General features: G+C 37.7%; 1 protein-coding gene across 7 annotated transcripts in view; it reads left to right on the forward strand.

Moving 5' to 3' along the window:
• Acot9 (acyl-CoA thioesterase 9) overlaps window positions 1–22,584 on the forward strand; it is a 74,159-nt gene extending 51,575 nt beyond the window's left edge. For all 7 annotated transcript variants that reach the window (XM_078035029.1, XM_040270110.2, XM_040270136.2 and 4 more), the window contains 10 exons: window positions 8,425–8,508; window positions 8,884–8,987; window positions 14,036–14,109; window positions 17,916–17,983; window positions 18,621–18,732; window positions 18,890–18,980; window positions 19,157–19,242; window positions 21,389–21,476; window positions 21,619–21,769; window positions 22,283–22,584. In XM_078035029.1, the coding sequence (XP_077891155.1) occupies window positions 8,425–8,508; window positions 8,884–8,987; window positions 14,036–14,109; window positions 17,916–17,983; window positions 18,621–18,732; window positions 18,890–18,980; window positions 19,157–19,242; window positions 21,389–21,476; window positions 21,619–21,769; window positions 22,283–22,371 (947 nt within the window). In that variant the 3' untranslated portion in view covers window positions 22,372–22,584. The remainder of the gene's footprint in view (window positions 1–8,424; window positions 8,509–8,883; window positions 8,988–14,035; window positions 14,110–17,915; window positions 17,984–18,620; window positions 18,733–18,889; window positions 18,981–19,156; window positions 19,243–21,388; window positions 21,477–21,618; window positions 21,770–22,282) is intronic.
• The last annotated feature ends 983 nt before the right edge of the window (window positions 22,585–23,567 follow it).

The raw sequence follows: 23,567 nt of genomic DNA on the forward strand, positions 1-23,567 counted from the left end.
TGGGTAAGGCCACTGGTGCCATGAAGGTAGAGGCAATGATGCTAGTCAGACCAATAATACCAGCTGTTAACAACCCAATAAATCATTTAGCCTGGTGCTTTACAAGTCTTAGCAACTCTTGCATGAATACTACTGAAGGTGTTTCCTGCCACGGTTCTTTTAATTTTACAGGGAGATAGATAGCTATTGGCATTTTAAGAACAGCAGTTTGTTCTGGGTTCTTCCATATGGTTTGATTAATACAGTGCTGCAACATATGGTCTTCACATTTAACATAATATATATTTTGGGAAGCATTATACTGTATTTGAATGGGCCAAGATAATACAACATAGGGATTTAATACACATGCAGTGGGGTGGAATTTTTTATGAAGGGAAGAGTTAAGATGGATGATGATTTTTGATTTCCCATATTGAGACTCACTATTCACTTCCAATTGGTTTATATAGAAATAGCATTCTTTCCTGAGTGGTTTTATAGGATGACAGATGCCAGGGAGTCCAATTGATTTTGTAAATTGGTACCCAATCAGTGATCTGTTGAATATCTGCAATAACCTGTGAATTTTATTCACTACTTTTATAGTGAATAGAGGTTCCTAATCCCACTGTTCCTGTGTTAATCCTGGTGGATGTTTCTAGCCCTATGAGTATGGGAATAATTTGGGGACTCTCCTATTCTAGTGTGTGCCATTATTGGAATGGGTAGGCTTTGGTTGTGGGGTTAAATGTCAGTTTGAGAAGTAAAAAAAATTAAGGTACAGAGGTCAGTTTAATTTTGGTAGGCAGGGGCAAATATGAGCCTTGCAAAGCATAAATCTCAGAAGTTTGGGGACATCAGGGCTGTGAGACTGACACAAGTGTACAACTTAAGTTATACTTAAAATAATTATTGTTTTTCTTTTAAAGTGCCCAGGTATGGCTGTATTTTTGTTATAACTGTTTTTGCTAGGTGTTCAAGACCAAGCTGCTCAAATTGATCTTGTTCCTATCTGCTGTTAAGAGTCAGCTGAGTTTCCACAGGGGTCAGTCTCAGGGAACTTAAGAGAGCTTCTTAGCTCTTTTAGTGCCATCTCCTTGATGAGGTGGCTTCCCTTGGAAGCATCATGGATATCTCCCTTCTCCAATGACCCTCCTCTTTTCAGCAGGTGCACTGATTGGCTTTCCATTCTCTAGTGGTCTCATTAATCTCCTTGATCAGGAGGTCATGTGGCCCAGACTTGCAAAGCTCCTTAGGGAAGTTCTCTCATTCTCTGGGTTCAGGCTAACTCAGAGGGCAGGAGCCAAATATTGTTTTTCTTGGCCTTTTTTTTTCCTAACCTTAATCTTTGAGCCTTGGTGTTAAACATCTAGCAAGGCAGTTTCACCAGTCTTAAAGTAACAGTAGTGGACTTTAACTTCAGTGTCTATAACTTTACAGTCATCTACTCCTATTATTTAATTGGGATCCAATGTTAGCATTGGAAATTAGCTTTATATCCTATCTGTCCTGTAGGTGATTGCTTATTATCTCAAATTAACCCAGACTGTTCTTTAAGCAGTATCTCTGCAAAACATTAACAAGCAACAGTTATAGAGTTTACAAGGAAAATACATAATGAATTAATAAGAGTGAAAACATATTCCATTTGTGTAATAGCTATCTTGAATTTTGGCTGAGGTATAAATTATATCCCCTGTTTGAGATCACAGTAATCTTTACAACAAACATCAATCTTTTGAACACAACTTTAAATGAGCTCAAGTCTGGCCTATTTTGGAGCCATTCTAACATGCAGTAAGGTGGGAGGCAGAGCCTTATCTCAAGTAAGGTAGGGTTTTTCACAAATCTTAGGTAAAGTGTTCTAGTTCTGAAGTTGATCTTTGCTTCTTTCTTAAATGTCATTTTACAAAGTTTACACATATTATTTCCTGAGTCTATATGTACATTAGCTAACACAATATAACATCACATTTAAAACATGAATCAAAGAAAGGCTGAGAGAGCTTTTAACTTTCATTTTGTAAGGAAAAGTTGCAAAATGCTTTCATGATATTAATCTTTAAATAGATTAGGCTCTCATTATCTTTTAGAAATATATTACATTTTACCCCAGTATAAAAAGTAATATAAGATTTAGGTTCAGTTACACAACATGAAATGATATACATAAATCCCCAATTAAATTTGTTTTTATGGGGAGGTGGGTACCAGGGTTGAATTCGGGGGACACTCAACCACTGAGCCACATCCTCAGCCCTATTTTGTATTTTATTTAGAGACAGGGTCTCACTGAGTTGCTTAGTGCCTCGCTAAATTGCTGAGGCTGGCTTTGAACTCAGGATCCTCTTGCCTCAGCCTCCCAAGCTACTGGGATTACAGGTACGTGTGACTGTGTCCAGCCAAATTTCTTATTCTTATAAGTCTAAAATTACCATTACAGACAACTTTAGTTTGGAGAACCTCAGTTTATAAAATGTTTTTTTATTTTAGACCTCCTGCTTTAAAGACTGGTATACCTGGAAAACATGAACATATTTAGTATGCTATACTGATGTTTTTTATATTAACCAAGTTTAGCTTTTAAAGAAAAATTTAGACTCTGTAATGTAGTATAATACCTAAAATAACAGTTGTTTAACCAGAGTTGGATAAACTCTAATTTCTTTAAGACCAGTTACTCTAGAGAATAAAACTTGATAGATGCAATGTTTATAGTAAATTAATGTTTTAAGAAATCCTTGTCAGGTTAACATATAGATTAAACCTTGGTTTTATATTAGTCCATTAGTATTTGACCTTAGGGAAAAACCTTAAATAGCTTTAACTGATTGTTCCACATACGTAATAACCAACTTAGTTACACATAAACTTGTTGAAATTGCCCTTTACTTACACAAACTTTCTTATCATTTATTTAGATCCTCATGTTGTTTATTTCATCACACAAAGACTTTGTTACCCAGAAACATTTTCTTCCTTCTACTATATATATATTTTCTTTCATATCTAGAACCTTTTAATTTTCTTTAGCTGTTGACCCCCCTTTTTAAATTCATACTCTGAAACAACCCTTGTAAATTTCTGAATTTAGATAAATTACCTTTTTTATACCTTTATCTTATTTATTTATTTTTATGTGGTGCTGAGGATCAAACCCAGGGCCTTGCACATGCTAGTCGAGCACTCTACCACTGAGCCACAACCCCAGCCCCAGATAAATTACTTTTAATAAGATGAAATACTTTATGTTATTTACAGTACTCTAATTGAAAACACAGTTGAAACTTTTAAACCCTTTATACATAAAATTACATCAGTTTGTTTACCAGTTCCTGAAAACACAAACAACGTTTTAGTATATCATTCCATGGAATTCAAGAAATTAAGTGTGATTGATATTATATTTTACAGTTAGCATTTTGACTGTGCAAATTAATCAAATGTGTCTAACAAATACATTTATATACATTTATGAAGATTAATCCCATATATCTGAAGTCTAATTTACTTTCTGACTATAAGAATCAAGATGTCAGATGAGTGTATTGAACAGTATTCACTTAGTAACTTTAAAGACACCCTTTACTCTCATTTGTTTACCCAGTTCAAATTGAACCTTTTAAATCATGCAAGTCAAAGGTATTTGGATCCATATTTTTGAATTTTATTTTATGAGTGCTCTATATGTTGGTTTTGATACACAAACATATGTAGACAAGACAATACACTGAACAAGCCAGCAAAGGCCTTATAGCTTTTTAAAACCTGTTAGATTAAGAGTCAACCCTTGCATATTGGCTTCTGAACAAAACAGAGTGTAAAAAACCATAAAATACATCTTATTAGAAATTTTAACTTAGGCATGCAGAATCCAAATTATGAGCTCCAAAAATATAGAATTTATATAGTCCTAGAAAAAATAATATGGCCATTAATTTATTTCAGTAAAGTAATATGAGAGCAAGAACGAGAAAGAGGAGTGGGGAGGGCTGAAATAATTTTTCTGTGTCACATCCAGGGAAAAGTTAAATGGACACTTTTTTTCTTTAGTTTCAGGCCTCATATTGAGCTCTCCTTGTGCATTCCAATGCAAACTTCAGTTCAGTCTGGCCTGGGAGATGGCTGCTTAGGGCTTTTTAACCCTTTATTTCCCTGGTTGATAATCAGGCCAAGTTTGGATGCAGAAAATTATGAAACATTATCTCCCATTACTTTTGAGGAGTGAAGCTGTTATGTCATGCTCCTTACTGAGACATGCCACAAGCTGTTGGGCTGGTCAGGGTTAAGGGAGGACATTTACCAGCTAGTTATGCCCTTAAAATCTCTTCAGAAGGGGAATATTTGCCTGCTGCTTGGGCATTCACCATCCCTGTAACACGGGGCTCCTAGGATGTGTTAGGAGACTTGGGAAGCTGACTGCACTCTCTCCAGGTACGTAATGCATTCCTGCACAGAGGTTTAAAGACCTTCATGGGTGTTGCTCATCAGGCAGAGGGCCTGTAGGGAGTAGGGGAAGGGCCTGTGGGGAGTAGGGGAAGGGCCCACAGATCTTGACTCCCCCAGATTCTGCACCCACCTTGGGGCTCCTACTGTGTCTCAAAAGTTGATGGCTACTGGGAGGGGTTTTCCCTGGGAACAATCTACTTTCCATTGTCCCTGCTACCCATAGTTGAGACAGGGCTTGGTACATTTGGTAACTGACAACCTTGCCATTCTATAAATTTTAGACAGTTTTGCCAGTTGATAATAGGTAATTTTTAAATTTTGGAGATCAAATTTCTTGATCAAAGGTTTCATACTTGAGGTGTTATTGCTGATTATCTAATTTGTATTGTGGCCAAATTTGAGTGTTGTCTTTAGTAAAGCATTTAATTTTGAGGTCAGTTTGGGAGTAGAGGGTCTTAAAATCGATAGAAAGACAGACTGGGTAGTTCCCATATTTGGGGAGATTTGACATAGGTGACAGTTTAGGGCAGACCATCTTCTGCACTATTTTGTCACTAATGTGCCAGTCCTGGACTAGACTTTTCCCACTGGGGATTGGGGAAACGTTTTTAACCCAATCTCAGTGGTGGAAGAACCTCAGGGTTCCCGTTAGCTAAAAGGCTAGCCAAAAGGTGGAGTCTCAGAGCAGGACACTTATCTGCTAGAGACAGGATGGAGTCTTACCTCTCTGGAGAATGTAAAGGCTGGTGTTGAATGTAGGAACCTAAAATGGAAAGGAGGTCCCTGATCCGTGAGATTTGCTGGGTGTGTAAGGGAAGGAAAGATTGGGGAGGCAAAGAAGGGTGTGGGAAGGGGGTCAGAAAGTGGATGCCCTCAGCATCAATAAAGGATTCAGTACAAATCCTTGCTCTGACCACGTAGAATAGGCCGCTGAAACGTAGCCCAGGGTTGCTTACAGGCAGGAGTCTTTCAGTCAAAATGGACTCAGAAGATGTGGAGGGTCTTTTTTTGTAGGCTGGGGAGGGTGGTGGAGGAGCAGTCAGTCTGAGGATGCAGCTATAGCTGCCTGAGCCATGGCCGGGGGTTCCCCCAACCTTAGAGATCCTTGGGTGTGCCGGATGCTTCAATGGTTATTTAACTGCAAGGGAAGGGGAAGGGTGAGGGAGGATGGGGAAGGGTTAATTTCACTTTACTCCTGTTCTGGTCCAGGAACCAAATATTAGCACAAAAGGAACTGGTTAGACACAAACTCCACAGTTCATCTCAGCCTTTTATTCAGGAACAGGAATAGGCCCACTCTGGAAAATGAACCCCTAAACAAAGGAGGGGACTGGCTTATATAGGTTATACTGAGAAGTGACTTAATTAATGAGCATGTCAGCTTGGGCACTCAGAAATTTGAGGTCTGTTTTACTGGGCAAAATGGGAGAGAGTGTGGGGTCACTGGTCAGTCTCTGGATTTATCTTCCTGGACTAGATGGAGGGCCTGGGGTCAGGGGTTGGTATATGGAAAGGATTTGTTTAGGGAAGGATTACCTTCCTAGGTTTGATGGACACTCCTCCCCAAGGTTTGTTTTTATCACTGGGAAAGAATGTATTGGGAAAGGATCAATGCTGTCAGTGTATGGCTTTCTTTCTCACTTACCTTTTCCCAGGTCTCACTATTTTGGGGGTTTGTCATTTTCCATATGTAATATAGAGCATCTTGCTGGCACCCACTCACTTTGCTCAGCCCAGACTTCCACCAGAGGCGCGCAACCCTGCCTCAGCCTCAGATTTGCGCTCAGGTCTCCGCCACTGTCTCTGCAGCTTTCGAGTCTGGCCCCTCATGCTGCTGCCACACCTTATCTCCACCCCACTGCTGCTGCCACCTTCTACACAGCCTCTTCTCTCTGGGGCATCTTGCAGCCACCAAACACTGAGAAGCAGAGACTCCAGCCACGTGGGCAGGGAACTCCCCTACTAGGGGAACAAGGCCGTCAGAACGCAGGCAGCTTTTCAGCTGTTGAGTGGGAGCACACTATTTTATTCTCTAATCTGCACAGATTAGGAAATTCTAAAAGAACAGAAAAAGAAGAGCATCTACTGCCTTTGAATTGTCATAATTTCCCCCTGTTAATAGATTCCTAGTTAATGGAATTGTAATCTGAATAACCATTTCTAATAATTTTTCTTTCTTTCATCTATCTATCTTTCTATCTAGCTATGTGTGTAGAACACTGGGGATTGAACTCAGGGCTAAGCATGTGCCCCACCACTGAGCTGTAACCCCAGCTCTCTGATAATTTTTTTAAAAAGTCTTAAATTTGAAGAAAAGTTGCGAATACAGCATAAAGAATAGTTTTTCCCTTAGTCATATTTAGTAGGTTTCTGACATGATACCACATCATCCTGAAATATTTTAATGTATAGTTCCTACAAAGAAGGAAATTCTCCTATATAAACATAATACAACCATCAAAATCAAGAAATTATTACTGATATGTTATACTGTCTAATCCTCAGAACCCATTCAACTTTGGCCAGTAATTCTTTATGGCATAAAAGATCCAATTCTGAATCACATGTTATATTTAATTGTTGTGTCAGGAATAATTCCTCATTCTTTCCTTGACCTTAATAACCTTGACATTTTAAAGGTATAGGCCAGTTCTTTTGTAGATTGTCCCCCTATTTGTGTTTGTCTGATGCTTTTTCATGATTAGCTTCAGGATATGCATCTTTACAGAAATGTTACAGAAGGTATGCTCTTATTGCATTCCCATCAAGTGGTACATGATTTTGATTTATTCCATTACCGATAATGTAAGCTTTGATTACTTGATGAAGGTGATGTTTGCCAGACTTCCGTACTGTTACTACTTTTGCCTTTGTAGTAGGTAAGTACCTTATAGAGAGGTACTTTAAGACCTTGTAAATATCCCATTCTTCATCAAACTTTCAATTTATTATTTTTATATCACTGAGGACCCAGATTCCTATTTTATTGAGGGATTTATTTCACTATCATTTATTTTGATGCTCAAATCATTCCAGTCTTTAATTCCTTCAAGCTAATCCACACTTTGGAAATAGCCCATTCTGCTTGTTTGTATTCTTTTTTTTTTTTTTCACTTATCCAAGTGAGAAACCTGGGTTTATTCATGTCTTGTCAAGTTTACCTTATTAGCTCTTGAATCTTTTCTCATTTCTACCACTATTGTCACAGTAGGACATTGTCATAGGTCAGACCCACATGATTTCTGGGAACCAGAAAGGCTCTCAAATGGAGTTTCTTGCTTTTAGTCTCTCTTGCTTCCAGTGTGACCTTTAGCAGATGCATGGATGGAAGGATTTAATATTACTCAAGAAATATTTATTGAGCCTATACCCTCTTCTGAGGGTAGGTGATAGACATTTGAATGGATCATGGGGGGGGGACCAAGTAAGCCAATTAACAAGTAATTACAATACAACTTTAAATGAGTTAACATTTGTAAGGTGTATATAATCATGATTGGCCTATATAAATACTTATTAACATAATAAAGGATCATAGGACAGTGTGTGAGCCAAGGGTATTGGGAAGGGGGGATAACTAAGTGAAATAATTGCTTCATGATTAGAAAAGTCAAGAGGAAAATTGGTAGCTGAGTGCTTGTGATTTGCTTCTCTCTTTTGAAGATGTTTGCTTGATACTCAGACTCCTGTTGGGTTCTTATTCTAATTTAGGTACTGTTTCTCTATGGAGTGGTGCAGGACACTTAGTGGGCCTGGGCTTTGAACTTTGATTTCTTCATTAAATCTAAAACTGAGGGTGCAGTCAGATTATAGGACCTCCAAGTATCTTCAGTTTATTAAATTCTTTGGACCTAGGTTAACATCAGTAGTGGAATATTGAATTTGGTCTTCAAAACAAGATAAGATTTTTAAAATGAATTTCAGGATAAAATTGTAAATGATGAGAAATAATTTTGCTCTTCCTTTATTTGATGTTTTCCTGGTTTCCTACAGTTCTTGTTTGCTACATGCACACCAAAAATGATTCATTGAAGATGTCTCCTTTATCTATAGTTACAGCCTTGGTGGACAAGATTGGTAAGCAATATCAATATCTATAAATACTTAGAATTTTTAGTAATTATATTATTGATATTAGATGAAACAATCTCCTTTATGTGTAGTTTTAATGTATGTATGCATATTAAAATATCTAGAATGCAATATACAAAGATATTTATTATAATTAGGTAGGATTTTGCATGATTCTGGTTTTAATTTTTATATTCTTTGCATTGTCTACATTTCTCAAAATGACATAAAAATTTCTTTTGTATGTCAAAAAAGTTATTTTAGTTTTTAAGATGAGAAGAAATATAGTAAAGTTTACCAAATCTTCAAATGATATTGTCCATTTACAGTACAGAAATTTCTTGGATATGGTTTGGACATGGATTGATTTCTGTTTTGCAGATATGTGTAAGAAAAGCTTAAGCCCAGAACAGGACATTAAGTTCAGTGGCCATGTTAGCTGGGTTGGAAAGTCATCCATGGAAGTGAAGATGAAAATGTTCCAGGTACATATGTACGTGAAGATTGTCCACTGTTCAAATATAACCCTCTGTCTCAGCATAAGGAAAGCTTGTTTACCTATCTGTATTAGTCAGCTTTGCATCACTGTGACAGAAAGACCTGACAAGAATGACTTAGAGAAGGAATAGTTTATTTTGGCTCATGGTTTCAGAGGTTCAGTTCCATAGACAGGTATGTAGCTCACTACTTCTAGATAAACAATTGAAAGTTCATGTTGGGCTGGGTATATAGTTCAGTGATAGAGCACTTGCTTAGCATGTGTGAGGCCCTGGGTTTAATTACCAGCACCACCAAAAAAAAAAAAAAGAATGAAACATCATGGTACTTTAATAATAATATTCAACTCCATGTTAAGATGCTTGTTTCTCATTTTACTCAGGAAGCTTCATGAAAGTCTGAATTATGTTAGGGCTTCATCAATCCATGAATGGGATTGATTACTGTATTAATTTCCTAGGGCTGCTGTACTGCAAAGTACCACAAACTGTGGCTTAAAAACAATGGAAATTTATTATCTCACAGTTTGGATGCTGTAAGTCCAAAATCAAGATGTCAGCAGGGCCATGTCCCTTCTGAAACTTGTGGGAGAGTATCCTTCCTTGTCTATTCTTTTTTTCTTGTGCTTTGCTTGCAATCCTTGGTGATTCTTGGCTTGCAGCTGTAGTACTTTATTCATGATGATGCCTCCATCATCACATGGCTTAGTTCTCATGTCTGTGTCTCTGTGTCTTTTTTTTTGTTCTTGTTAGGACATTGATCATTGGATTAAGGGGCCACCCTATTCCAGACCTCATCTTAACTGATTGTGTCTGCAATGATCCTATTTTCAAATAAAATCACATTCATGGATATGGGATTTAGGACTTCCACATACCTTTTTCAGGGACACAATTCAACCCTTAATAGTCATTTGGATAGCAGTGAGAGCTTCTCTGATGAGCAAAACTCAGAAGAGCTTTTTTTTTAATATTTATTTTTTAGTTGTAGTTGGACACAATACCTTTATTTTATTTATTCATTTTTATGTGGTGCTGAGGATCGAACCCAGGGCCTTGCATGTGCTAGGCAAGTGCTTTACTGCTGAGCCACAACCTCAGCCCCTAGAATAGCTTTTATAAACAAATGAAGAAAATTGACAAGAAAAAAAGTATCTCAAAGAGAATAATAGCACAGAAATCAAAGAATTCAGAGTATGTCCAAGATTTCATTGTGAAAAATTTAAGAGTGACTTATTCAGTTATGCCAGGATATTCAATAGATGTATTATCTAGATGCATTTTTTCTGCTATGGAATTATGAAGAATTTCATGTTTTAGTGGTTAAAAACTTCAGTTTTCAGGAAAAGCTGAAACTTGCTATTTAGTAGTTATTTGTCAAAATAGGTAAGTAATTTTTTAATTTGATATGTAATCCTTAAACTTCCATGATGTAATTAACAGTAATATTATGTGTGTGTATGAGTACTGGGGATTGAACCCAGGATGTCATACTTGCTAGGCAAGTGTTCTACCACTCAGCCCTAGTAATACTGTTTTTTTTTAAAAATTTGTCCTTTCTTTTAGTAATACTATTTTTGAGACAAAACATAATAAAATTGCTAGGGATGTGTCTATAATTTGTCCACACTTTTAATTGCTAGCCTGTTCCCTGTCATGGACAGCACAATCTTGGCATAAGACCTGCCTTCTAGGGAATCTTGACAATTTGACTCTTGGACAAATAGTTTGGAAAAAGATATACAGGAATTTTTTAGAGCATATCAATGAAAATCAGAGCTAGACAAGTAAAGGCCTTTGTTTTAAACTTGCATTTATCATTGGCCATTTGACTAATAATTCATTACTTGAGTGATCTTTTTTATTCCTGAGAGGTGGCAGGGGTGATAAGCATTTTGCCTCTGGTTGGATAGACCTGAGATATAATCCCAACTCTGCTGCTTATTTTGGGGTTAACAACTTATCTTCTCTAAGCCTCTATTTTCTCAAGTGTAGTCACAATACCATGTTATATGTTGTAGTATGGGTGAAATGAAGGAAAACCCCCCATTTATACAAAGTGCTTAATGCTATGCCTGTCACACAGTAACCACTGTTGGCAGTAATGTTAATTTATTAGTAGTATTATTGAGGTATTCCCAAATCTTTATTCTAGGCTTGACCTTCACAACCACCTTTCTGAGTGTCCATTCTGTCTCTCCACCTTGATGTGCTATTGCTACCTCAAGTTCAGTGCCTTTCAGACTAAAGGCATCATCAGATCCTGATCCTCCTCCAGTCTCCCCTTTGCCAGCCTCCTATTTCCCCAAGCTCCAAACATTTGCTGTGGCTTTAATTTTTCCCTTGCCTATGCAGTCTTTTGCCAAGTCTTGCCAATTCGTCTCCTATAGACAGTCACCAGAATCCTTTCTTTCCTATCTTCTTGGCGCCTGTGTTTGAATTAAATCCTTATGGCCTCTTGTGCGAGTGACTCCTTCTAGTCTATCCTCTTTCTGAATTTTATCCATTTAAAAATATTTTTAGTTGTAGACAGACACAATACCTTTATTTTATTTATTTATTCGTATGTTGTGCTGAGGAGCAAACCCAGTGCCTGACACATGCTAGGCAAGTGCTCTACCACTGAGCTACAGCCCCAGTCCGTGAATTTTACCTATTTTTATTAGATAAATCTTCCAACGCTGATCCTGAATCACATCACTCCCCTTCTCAAAATGGATTCTGTTGTCATGCATAACTAAAAAAAACTAATAAAAAAACCTTCAATGACTGTTATATGTGGATTAAAATCTAAACTCCTTTGACTAGGTAGGTCCCAAGATGCTTCCTAAACTAGCCTCAACCTACCTTCCAAGTATATTCCCTCTGACTCACCATTTATTTACCTTCTTAGTTCTCATGGTGGACACTAAGCAGCCTAAGAATAGGGAGTTACACATCTTTGCATTCCCAGTGCTTGGCATTAATAAGTTCACTATAATGAACTATAATGTAAATAGTGAGTCTCATTGCTTATGCTTTTTCCTTTGCCTGAAATTTCTTGTGCTCTGGCACCTCTGTGTATTCACATTCCCTTTGTGCTGCTGGGTCACTTCATGTTCAACCCTTTCCCTGATCCTCAGGACCTGCTTTCTGACCCTCTTTCCTAACATCTGCTACTCTCTGTTCTACAGAGCTGTACTCAAACATGTCATTTCTCTTCCTCTAGACTATATGTTCCTCAACAGCAGGACTTGGGTTTGAGTCTCCCAGCCTACTTCCTGATATTCACTCATTCAACTTTCATTTAGCAATTACTTATTGAGCACATGTTCTGTGCTGAGCGTACAGCAGTGAGCAAAATAAACAAAGTTCCTTTCCTTTGGAGTTTACATTCTAGTAGTGCCCATTAATGACATGCTTCAATCATTGATTGGCAAACATTGATTAGCTTTTTGCTCTCTGTCAGTTTTAGTTCTGAGTGCTAGAGATGCATATGTGAAGAAAAATAGTCTTTGTCTATGAGGAGTTTGTTATACAGTAGGGAGATAACCACACAAATAAATGAATATGATATATTATTATACAATATTTCTTAGCAGAAACACCATTAGCATTTTGAACAGGAAAGTTGTTTGTGATGAGGGCCTATCCCCTGCATTGTGAAGTTTTTATCTCCCTGATTACCATCCCTGTAGATTCCCCCTCAGAATGCCTCTACACATTTCAGAATGCCTCCCATAGAGATGGCATCTACTTCTCTTACATTGAGAAGTCCCATCAAGGGAGGACTTTATGAACTCAGCCTGGGAAATAGGCGTGGGGCAGGGAGGAACAGAGTGTTTTGAAGCATTAGACCTATGATATGAAGAAGGCATCAGGTAAAGGCAGGCATGACTTGGAGATGATCCACAGCCATCTGCATCCCAGTACCTCTCACTTGTGAGCTGTGACTGGGGTAAAAGGTACAGGTATAAGGGCATGTTAGTGAACAAATAGAGAGGAATCCCGGGCTGTGTTGCCCTGGGCTTTTTATGTTGTGCTAACAGGATTAGCATTAGTGCTGGAAGAAAAGGAGAAATAATTGGAAGGTTTGAACAGGGCAGAGGCATAATGAGATCAGTGAGACTGTTTCCACAGTTGAGGGGAAGGTGGTAAGAACTTGAACTGGCAGTAGTGATGAGTCCTCTATCATCTGTTGAGGAAGAAAGTGAATATACCCTCAGGTTATAAATAGCTTCTGTCACTACTTTACTATAGGACTTTCCCGGAAAAACAAACTTCTAGGGGATAAAGAAACACCTGAAAAACTCAAAGGCCTGTAAATTGTAAAGATTTAATCTACAGAATCATCACTGCTATTTCCCTCCCTGCTTTTTTTTCTGGTTAAGAACCCAGGGGTGCTTAACCACTGAGCCACATACCCAGCCCTTTTTTGTATTTGTATTTAGAAATAGAGTCTCGCCAAGTTGCTTAGGGCCTCGCTAAATTGCTAAGGCTGGCTTTTGAATTTGTGATCCCAGCCTCCCAAGCCACTGGGATTATAAATCTTCGCCACCACACCTGGCTGTTTACCCCTTCTTGAGAGGTCCTGTGCTTGGCTAAGGAGGCATGACCGTGCTGGCAATTGGCACACTACATTCCCTGACAATGCTAGTGTCTGTGAATGTGGTCACAGGTCCACGTGGATAGATGCCATCAGGAGGAAGGGGAAGCCCAGAAAGAAGCCCAGATTCCATGTGTTGCAGTCAAGTTTAGTGCTGATGATGCAAAAGGTCCCTCCATGACCTTTGCCATTGAATCCTAGTCCTGCACAACCCCAAAGCCCATCCCAGAACTTCTCTCACAGTGTACTGTTTGGCCTTTGAACTATCTTTCTCCTCTGCTAGACCATTGGCTCCTTGGATAGCCCCTTAGCAGATGGTGGTTAATGAGTGCATTTTTTCCTCTTTTATTTACTTTCAAACTTTGTCAAAACATGCATGCTTTCAGAGTTGTGGCAGGTTTTCCTAATTAATGCATTTTTTTACATCTGCATTTTTTCCTTTGTTTTTTAGTTGCATGGTAATGAATTTTGTCCTGTTTTGGATGCAACATTCGTAATGGTGGCTCGTGATGCTGAAAATAAAGGGTAACTGCTATTTTTCCATAATTCTTTATTTTGAACAATTTGAAAGATACATAAAACTGGAAATAAACTATAATGAACTTCCATACATTCATCATCTGGATTTAGCAGCTGTAATTGTAACATTTTTTGCCAAATTTACTCCATTTATTTTTTTCTCTAAAGAAAATTTATAATGTTTTAAAGCAAATCTCAGACATAATGACATTTCACCTCCAAATATTTCAGTGTAGGCATCTTTATAAAAATGGGGATATTTTATTTATTAACATGTATTCGTGTATTAATTATACATCTTAATGGGGTTCAGTGTGATATTTTCATATATGCATACAGCATGTACTGATCAAATCTAACCATCCTTTTGCCAACAATCTCTAGTAATCACTAATCTACTTTCAGGTAACCTCGTTTAGCTTTCACCCATTTCACTACAAATGACTATGTGGCTGAATAATACTCCGTATACTGAATAATATGACATATTCTTTATCCATTGATCATTTTCTGTGTATCTTGTCTGATTCTGTATTTTAGCTATTGTGAATAGTGCTTCAATAAACATGGATATTCAGATATCTCCTTTGTATGCTGATTTTATTTCCTTTTTGAATATATACACAGAAGCGGGAGAGAGATATAGTAGATTCCTTCTTTCCCTTTCTTCTTTCCTTCTTTCTTCACCCCACCCCCCTTTTTTTGTACTGTAGATTGAACCTAGGGAAGCTCTGTCACTGAGCTACATACCTAATTTCCCCTTTTTTGAGACAGTGTCTTGCTAAGTTGCCCAAGTTGGCCTCAAACCTGTGATTCTCCTGCCTCAGCCTCCCAAATACCTGGTATTGCAGACATGCATCACTGTGTCCAGCTTGATAAATCTATTTCTAAAAATATGTTATGTATTATGTTCTGCATAATGGCTGTTCTAATTAAAATTGCCAACAAGAGTTCACTCTCCTCCATATCATCACCAGCATTTTTTGTTTTGCAATGCTGGGAATTGAACCTAGGGTCTCACACATACTAGGGAAGCACTCTACCACTGAACCACACCCATAGCCCTACTTTTTGATAATAGCCATTCTAATTGGGATGACCATAGTTTTGATTTGCATTTTTCTGGTGGCTAATGATATTAAGCGTTTTTTCATATATTTGTTAGCCATTTGTATCTCTTCTTTTGAGAAGTGTTTATTCAGATTTTTTGTGTATTTTTAGTTGGATTACTTATTTCTTTTAATTGTTTGAGTTCCTTGTATTTTGTGATTATCAACCACTTGTCAGATGTACAGTTCTTGTCAGATGTATAGTTTGCAAGTATTTTCTCCCATTCTTTTTTGTAATATATTTATTTTTTTAAAGTTTATTTTTAGGTGGACACAATATCTTTATTTTACATTTATGTGGTGCTGAGGATCGAACCCAGTGCCTCGTGCATGCTAGGCGAGCGCTCTACCACTGAGCCACAACTCCAGCCCTCTCCCATTCTTTATGTTATGTCCATACTCTTGATAATTTCCTTTGCTGTGCAGAAACTTTTTAGTTTGGTATACTCCTATTTGTTTATTTTTGCTTTTGTTTCCTGTTCTTTGGGATGTTTTAAAAAAATCCTTGTTCTTGATGCTCAAGTGTTTTAGTCAGCTTTTTCACTGCTGTGACTAAAGGATCTGACTGAACAACTATAGGGCAGGAAAATTTTATTTGAGGGCTCACAGTTTCAGAGTCTTAGTTCATAGAAGGTTGGCTCCATTTCATGAGGGGCTCGAGATGAGACTGAACATCATGGTGGAGTGTGTGGCAGAGGGAAGTAGCTCATATCATGGTGATCAAGAAGCAGAAAGAGACTCCACTCTCCAGATACAAACATATACACCAAAGCCACACCCTAATTCCTACCTTTTCCAGCCACACCCTACCACTTCAGATATTAGGCTAAGGCTATAACCCAATCATTCTCCTCCAAACCTTCTTGCATTGTCTCACAGGTGAGATTTGGGGGACATCACATCTAATCCATAACACTCAGTGTGTGCTATCTTTTGTCAGTAGGGGCTCCCATGTCCTTTCAACTTTTTTCCACTAAGTCTTTGATACCTTCTTGCTCTCTGGTGTGACAAGAAGTCTTGGGCAAATTTTACACTTCCTGTCCAGGCCTGGAGTCAGCCATTTTTCCAAGGAATCCTGAAGTACTTTTTAGAAGGAGCTAATATTCAGAGATCAAAATCTGGGCACTGGAACTGTATATTGCTATGATTTTGTCACTGTTTCTAAGGCTTTTCAGGATACAGAGCTAGGATATACATCAAACAACAACAGCAAAAAGTCCCTACAAAATCTCATGAGCAGATTCAATCATTTTCAAGTCAAATTTAACTGTACAGACATTTACTTATCTTTTTTCTCTTAAATTAAATTTTTGGCTCCCAACAACAGTTTTATCCAAGGAATCCAAACAGAAAAACTGTCTAATTGTGGGATGAGAGGGAATGTTATCAGATTTCTCTTTGTGCAGGACAGAATCCAGCAGCCTATGAGAGATCTCATTTGTACTAGAAACTTGATTAAGCAGCAAGAAATGAGAACTCTTTCCTACTGTATAGTGAGCTTGCTTGGAAAACCAAGTCAAGAATGGAATATACCAAGAATATATACCAATATATACTAATGAAATATTGCTAAGGATAGCTCCCATCTACACCTATCCCTCCCTCTATCCCTTAGCTGACCTACTGTGGACAGTGGCTGGCCTGACTCCTTTTCTTTTTTTTTAATATTTATTTTTTAGTTTTAGCTGGACACTATTTTTATGTGGTACTATTTTATTTTTATGTGGTGCTGAGAATTGAACCCAGTACCTCACGCATACTAGGCGAGTAGTGCTACCACTTGAGCCGCATCCCCAGCCCCAGGCCTGACTCCTTTTCAAACAGCCTGGGCATTGGTCCAAATTTCTCTTCCAACTGATGCATTACAGTTTTCAAAGCTGCTATTTCAATTCTTTTATTTCCACTATTGTTTCATAAAACCTTTGGATTCTACTACAGAACAGGGCCCTTTTCCCTTTTTTATTTTGAAAGATTTGATGCTTACAGAAAAGTAGGGAGAATAATGCAATGAACCCCCATTGTGCTTGTCACCTGAATTCACCAGTTAACATTGTACCTCATTTGCCTTACTTCCTTGCTCTCTCTAAATACACATATACACACATTTTTCCTTAATTATTTGAAAGTAAGTTTGAGACTGCTTCACCCATTAGTAGTTAAGCATGTATCTAACAGAAACAAAAAAATTCTGCTACACAACCTCAATGCCTTTGTTATAGCCAAGAAACTTAACAGTGATGCAGTTATATTATTTAATATGATTCTCATTCACATTTCACCAGTTGTCCCTAAAATATCTTTATAGCTCCCCCCCCCCATTCAAGATCTGATCAAGGTTTTTGTGCTGTAGTTGGTTATGGTTCTTTAGAAGAGTGCCCCTACCAATTTTCTGTTTTCTAAGACACTGACATTTTTGAAGAGTCTAAATTAATTGTCTTATAGAATGTTATACCATCTGTATTTGACTTTTTTCTTGTGATCAGAATTACACTTTTTCAAAAGCATCAGTATTCATTTTATGTGAACTTTCCATTGTATTGATGAGTATGTAATCAGAAGTCTTCCTTAATTTTTCCAATATTCTTGTGTAAGCAATATTCAAAATGAATGGCAGAAGTCTTTAAAACTAGTAATTGTTCACCTTCAATTTTTATTAGATAAAGGCACATCTTAAATTGGATTCTTTTCTTTTCTTCTCTTTAGGCCAGCATTTGTAAATCCACTCATCCCTGGAAATGTGGAGGAAGAAGAGCTCTTTAGACAAGGAGAATGTACATAAACTTGTTTATAATAAGTTTAAGAAGTACATTAATTATACTGCAGAAGAAATTATTTAAGATCATTTTTGGAATCCTCATACCAATCAAATGTCTTACTCATACCAAGAATTTATTGAAAATACCTTTTTTTGTTGTTCTTTGGACTCTATGATTGAGCAATTTTTTTGACCAGATGAAGTTAAGTGAAGCCATTTGTTTTCTCATTTTTAATGCTGGTCAGGGCTCTAGACCAGGATAATAACAAGTTTTCTCTCATTGAACTGATAACTGGTATAATTTCCATCTGAAAGCAAAGACTCACTGAAGAAATTTGGGGAGGGGACATGTTGGGGATTGAACCATGGCATTGTGCATGCAATGCAAATACTCTGCCATCGAACTACGTCCTGAGACCCTCACTAGAAATTTTATGTGGCCTCTGTAGCCTTCTCTTAGATATAAGTATTCTGATAGAATTTTTTTTTTAATTTTTATTTTTTAATTTGTTCTAATTAGTTATACATGACAGTAGAATGCATCTTGAAACCTCAAAATACTGCCTTTGTAGGCCCCAAGGCACCCAGGTCAGGACCCCACGTGCCTTAGTGTGACCCTCCTAATCATAGCTCCTTATTCTCCTATGTTCTAGTGAATAAGGGGAAAAGAATTGCTTTCAGTTCTACTTCATTACTCAAAATGGCTCCCAGTGCCAAGGAGAGGAATACCATACATGAGATGTTTCTTAGCACACTGGATCCAAAGTAAGTTAGGATGACGAGAATCCAAGAAAGCACTTAAGCTTTGGCCTTTTCCAGAGCCAAAACTCCTTGAGTGTATTGGGAGTTATTTGTGAATGTTTTCCTTCTCAACAGTGAAAACATATTATTAACAGGGTTTAATCAATCTCTGTTTGTATAGGACTATAAGTTTTCAGAGTCGAGTTTTGCCTCCTAATGCAGTGTGGATGGAGAGTACAAAACTGAAGAGCTTGGAAGTTTGCCACCCTCAGGTATTTAGAAATTTGTGAGAAATCTTCTGAATAGGCTAGCTTTGCAGTCATGATATTTGTCTGAGATTTGATGGACTTTTTAAACTGACTATATTTTGTGGTGTAGTTAATTCCTTTGTTCTGTATATGAAGGTGAACATAAACTTCTTTTATCAATCTTTACTTATGTCCTATAGGAACGGAACATTTTCAATCGTATCTTTGGTGGTTTCCTTATGAGGAAGGCATATGAACTTGCATGGGCTACTGCTTGCAACTTCAGGTGAATTAAATTTAAATGGTCTTAATTTTTTAAAATATTTATTTTTTAAATACACGACAACAGTGGAATGCATTACAATCCTTATTACACATATAGAGCACAATTTTTCATACCTCTGTATATAAAGTATGTTCATGCCAACTTACGCCATTATACATATACTCTTTTTTTGCATTGCAATACTTAATAACCCTTATGCCACAATTTTTCATATTTCTGATTGAATATAAGTATGTTGGCCCCAAATTCGAATCTTCATACATGTATTTTGTATAATGATGTCCATCACATTCCACCATCCTTGCTAATCCCCTTCCTCCTCCCTTTCCCTTCCACCCCTCTTCCCTATCTAGAATTACTGTAATCTTCCCATGCTCTTCCTCCCTACCCCACTATGAGTCACGCCCCTTGTATCAGAGAAAACATTCAGCATTTGTTTTTGGTTTTTTTTGGATTGGCTAACTTCACTTAGCATTATCTTCTCCAATGCCATCCATTTACCTGCAAATGCCATGATTTTGTTCTTTTTTAGTGCTGAGTAATATTCCATTGTGTATAAATGGTCTTAATTCTGAGAAGCAATTTATACTACTTTTGTTAGTCAGCTTTGTGTCACTGTGACCAAAATACCTGACAAGAACAACATGCAGTGTTGCATGCCTGTGATCCCAGCAACTTGGGAGGCTGAGACAGGAGGATCATGAGTTCAAAGACAGCCTCAGCAAAAGTGAGGCACTAAACAACTCAATGAGACCCTGTCTCTAAATAAAATACAAAATAGGGCTGGGGACATGGCTCAGTGGTTGAATGCCCTGAGTTCAGTTCCTGGTACCACCCCCCGCCAACAAAAAGAACAACTTACAGGAGGAACAGTTTATTTTAGCTCATTTTCAGAAATTTATTCCATGGTTGGCTGACTTCATAGCTCTGGGTTCAAGGTGAGGCAGAACATTATGGCAGAAGGGTATGAGAAAGGAAAGCACTTTAGGACATAGCAAGCAGGAAGCAGTGAAAGGAAACTTTGCTCACCAGGGATAAAATATAAACCCTAAAGGCATGCCCCTGTGACCTACCTCCTCCAGCCACACCTCCCCTGCCTATAGTTATTTCCTGATAGCCCATTCAGCTACCTGCCTACAGTTACCACCCAGCTAATCCATATCAGTGGATAAATCCATTGATTAGGTTACAATTCTCAAAATCTAATCATTTCACCTCTGAACATTATTGCTTTTTCTCTCATGAGATTTTGGGGGACAACTCATATCTAAACCATAGCAGGTAACATTTCATAGCAGGGTAACATTTCAGATCCAAACCATAACACCATCCCACTGAAAAGAAACATTTTGAACCAGTCTGGATATATTTAGGAATATATTATATCTTTTCATTTCCTTATTTGTGGTGCTAGGCATTGAACCCAAGGATTTGCACGTGTTAGGCAAGCACTCAACCATTAAGCTACATTTCCAGCCCAGAAATGTTTCTTTTAACATTAAAACTTTTTAAATTTGTTCTTTTTAGTTATACATGGCAGTAGAATCTATTTTGTTGTTTTCAAATGAATACCACACTGATACCAGCTGAGTTTGACCTTCATTTTTTTAAAATATTTTTTTAGTTGTAAAGGGACACAATACCTTTATTTATATGTGGTGCTGAGGATCAAACCCAGTGCCTCACACATGCTAGACAAGTGCTCTACCACTGAGCCACAACCCCAGCCCATGACCTTCATTTTAAGAAGGCTGTTGCCCTGAATTAGTAAATTAGTGCATTAAAGACCTGAGAAAATATGTCAATAACATGTAAAAGGGTAAAGATAGTGATTTTGGCCCTATGTGGTTGAATTGGCATCTCTTACCATTCATCACTGGTGTGATGATTTCCCCTTTCCCTAAATTTATTCTATGTTCATTTTTTAAAAATATTTTTAGATGTTGACAGACCTTTATTTTATTTATTTATTTATATACGGTGCTGAGAAATGAACCCAGTGCCTCATACATGCTAGGCAAGTGCTGTACCACTGAGCCAGAACTGTAGCTCCTCTTTGTTCATTTTTGTTTTGCTTCTGTTTGTTGGGAAAATTCAAGATCATCTGAATTTTGTAATTCACCCAAATTCTACTTTTCTCCAATAGTGGTTCCCGATCATTTGTGGTAGCAGTGGATGATATCATGTTTCAAAAGCCTGTTGAAATTGGCTCATTGCTCTTTCTTTCTTCACAGGTAGGTGAGAGGTGAAAAGCTTTTTTAATGTCAGTTGGGCTTAAGAGAGGTTTCTATATTCTGAAGCCATTGTTTCTTTTATGATTGCCTTTCTTCCCCTTCTTAATGCAGTTGACTAACTATAGTATTTCTAATCTGTTAGGTATGCTTTACTCAGAACAATTACATTCAAGTCAGAGTACACAGTGAAGTGGCCTCTCTTCAGAATAAAGAGCATATGACCACCAATGTCTTTCATTTTACATTCATGTCAGAAAAAGAAGTGCCCTTGGTTTACCCTAAAACATATGGAGGTAAGCAGTGATTATTGCTTTTTCCTAATGAAAGGAAGAAATTTTAAAGAAAAAAAATTTCAATTCTTGGGATTGAACCTGGGGCCTCACACATGCTAGGCAAGAGCTCTACTGCTGAGCTACATCCCCAGCCTTCTTTTAAATTGTAATAGGAAGTGCAACAATGCTTGTCAGTCCAAGAGCATGTCTTAAGAAATTTTGCTTTTGAGGTTCTATAGCCATGAAGGCCAAAGACGCCTCCATAGTATTCAGGTGGCTATTGCTGCTCTTCCCACCTGTTTGTTATCTTCGGACAAGCAACCATTGGTAGTGAAAGCCTAGTCCTGCCAAAGGAAAGGGACGGGAGTTATGACCTGTTTTTTTAGGAATGCTGCACATGTCCATCCCAGTATTGCATCCCTATTGCTGGTTTTGCATGCTTACTGCTGCCTGAGTGTTCCCAAATAGTGTCTTGTTTGTATGCTTTTATAGTATGTTTCAAATTTCTCCAGGGTTATCTTTCTTGTGTTTCAGAGTCCATGTTGTATTTAGATGGGCAGCGGCATTTCAGCTCCATGAGTGTCCCTGTGAGCTTGAGAAAAGACTACCGTGTGGAGCCCTAGGAAAACCTCACTTGTTGCAAACCAGCACTCCACCTGCAGTGACATAGTGCCTAATGAAAGCCAATCAAGTGTATTTGGTTTTAGTATTGCTTTTTATCCTTCATATACAAGGAGAATGTATTCAGCTTTTAGGATATTCAGAAAAGCAGAATGAGAGCAGCTGGGTGAGGCTGAGATGATAAAGTTATTAAACAATAAATACTTTAAAAACTATTAATTGTGAACCTACATGTTGGCCCTCCATCTCTATCTACTAAAGGAATTAGGGCAGAATGCCTTTATATACAGTTGGACACATTCTTTTCTTACTCATACTGCAGCAATCAATATATAGTTTCCTGCCAGGGTAATTGGATGACATTCTCTAAACCTGACCAATTCCCCTGTGTCATCTAAAACCCCATCAACCTTACATGACTCTATTTGATTCCATTTACTTCTCAGCTTTTTTTAGCAGAGGGTGTATGAAAAATTAGAATGAAAGGATCCAACAAAGGATATGGCATCTGCAAAGACTTGTGGGAAGATTTAGTTTTAAAATTCCATCAGGAGGTATTTAGAGATGGCATAGATGAAGAAACACAGGAGTGTCTGTTCATTCTTTCATTCATTAGACAGTTATTCAGCACACTGTGCTAGGGGTTGGGCAGGATATATCTGATTTTAAAATAATAGCTGAATGAGCAGGCACCACCCTCGGTACTTGACATGTATTAGCTTATTTATTTCATCCAATCAGCATTGTGAGGCAGGTTCTGTAACTTTTGTAGGATTAGTCCACTCTGAAAACTGAAGCACATATAGGTTAAGTAACTTGCTCAAACCCAATATCACAACATCACCTAGGAATGGAAAGGAAGGCATTCCAAACTTTTTGTGTGTGTGTGCTAGGGATCAAAACCAGGGCCTTGCATGTGTTCTACGTTGAGTTACAACCCCAGCCAGCATTCCTATTAATCTGCAGCCAAGACAAGACAGTTTATTACCCGAAGGGAGGAAAACATGATCAAATTTGGAAGAGACCAAAAAAACAAATCAAAACAACAACAACAACAAAACACTATATAGAAGGAAAAAGAAATCTTTGAAAATGCTGTTCCCGAGATGAAAATAGTCTCCTTTGGTATGGGTTCCAGGTCACAAATGTGCCTCTGACTTGGAATTAGCTAGAGTGTTTTAAAATTTTTTATATTAAT

This window comes from Ictidomys tridecemlineatus, chromosome X, assembly GCF_052094955.1.
Source record: "Ictidomys tridecemlineatus isolate mIctTri1 chromosome X, mIctTri1.hap1, whole genome shotgun sequence".
NCBI lineage: Eukaryota > Metazoa > Chordata > Mammalia > Rodentia > Sciuridae > Ictidomys > Ictidomys tridecemlineatus.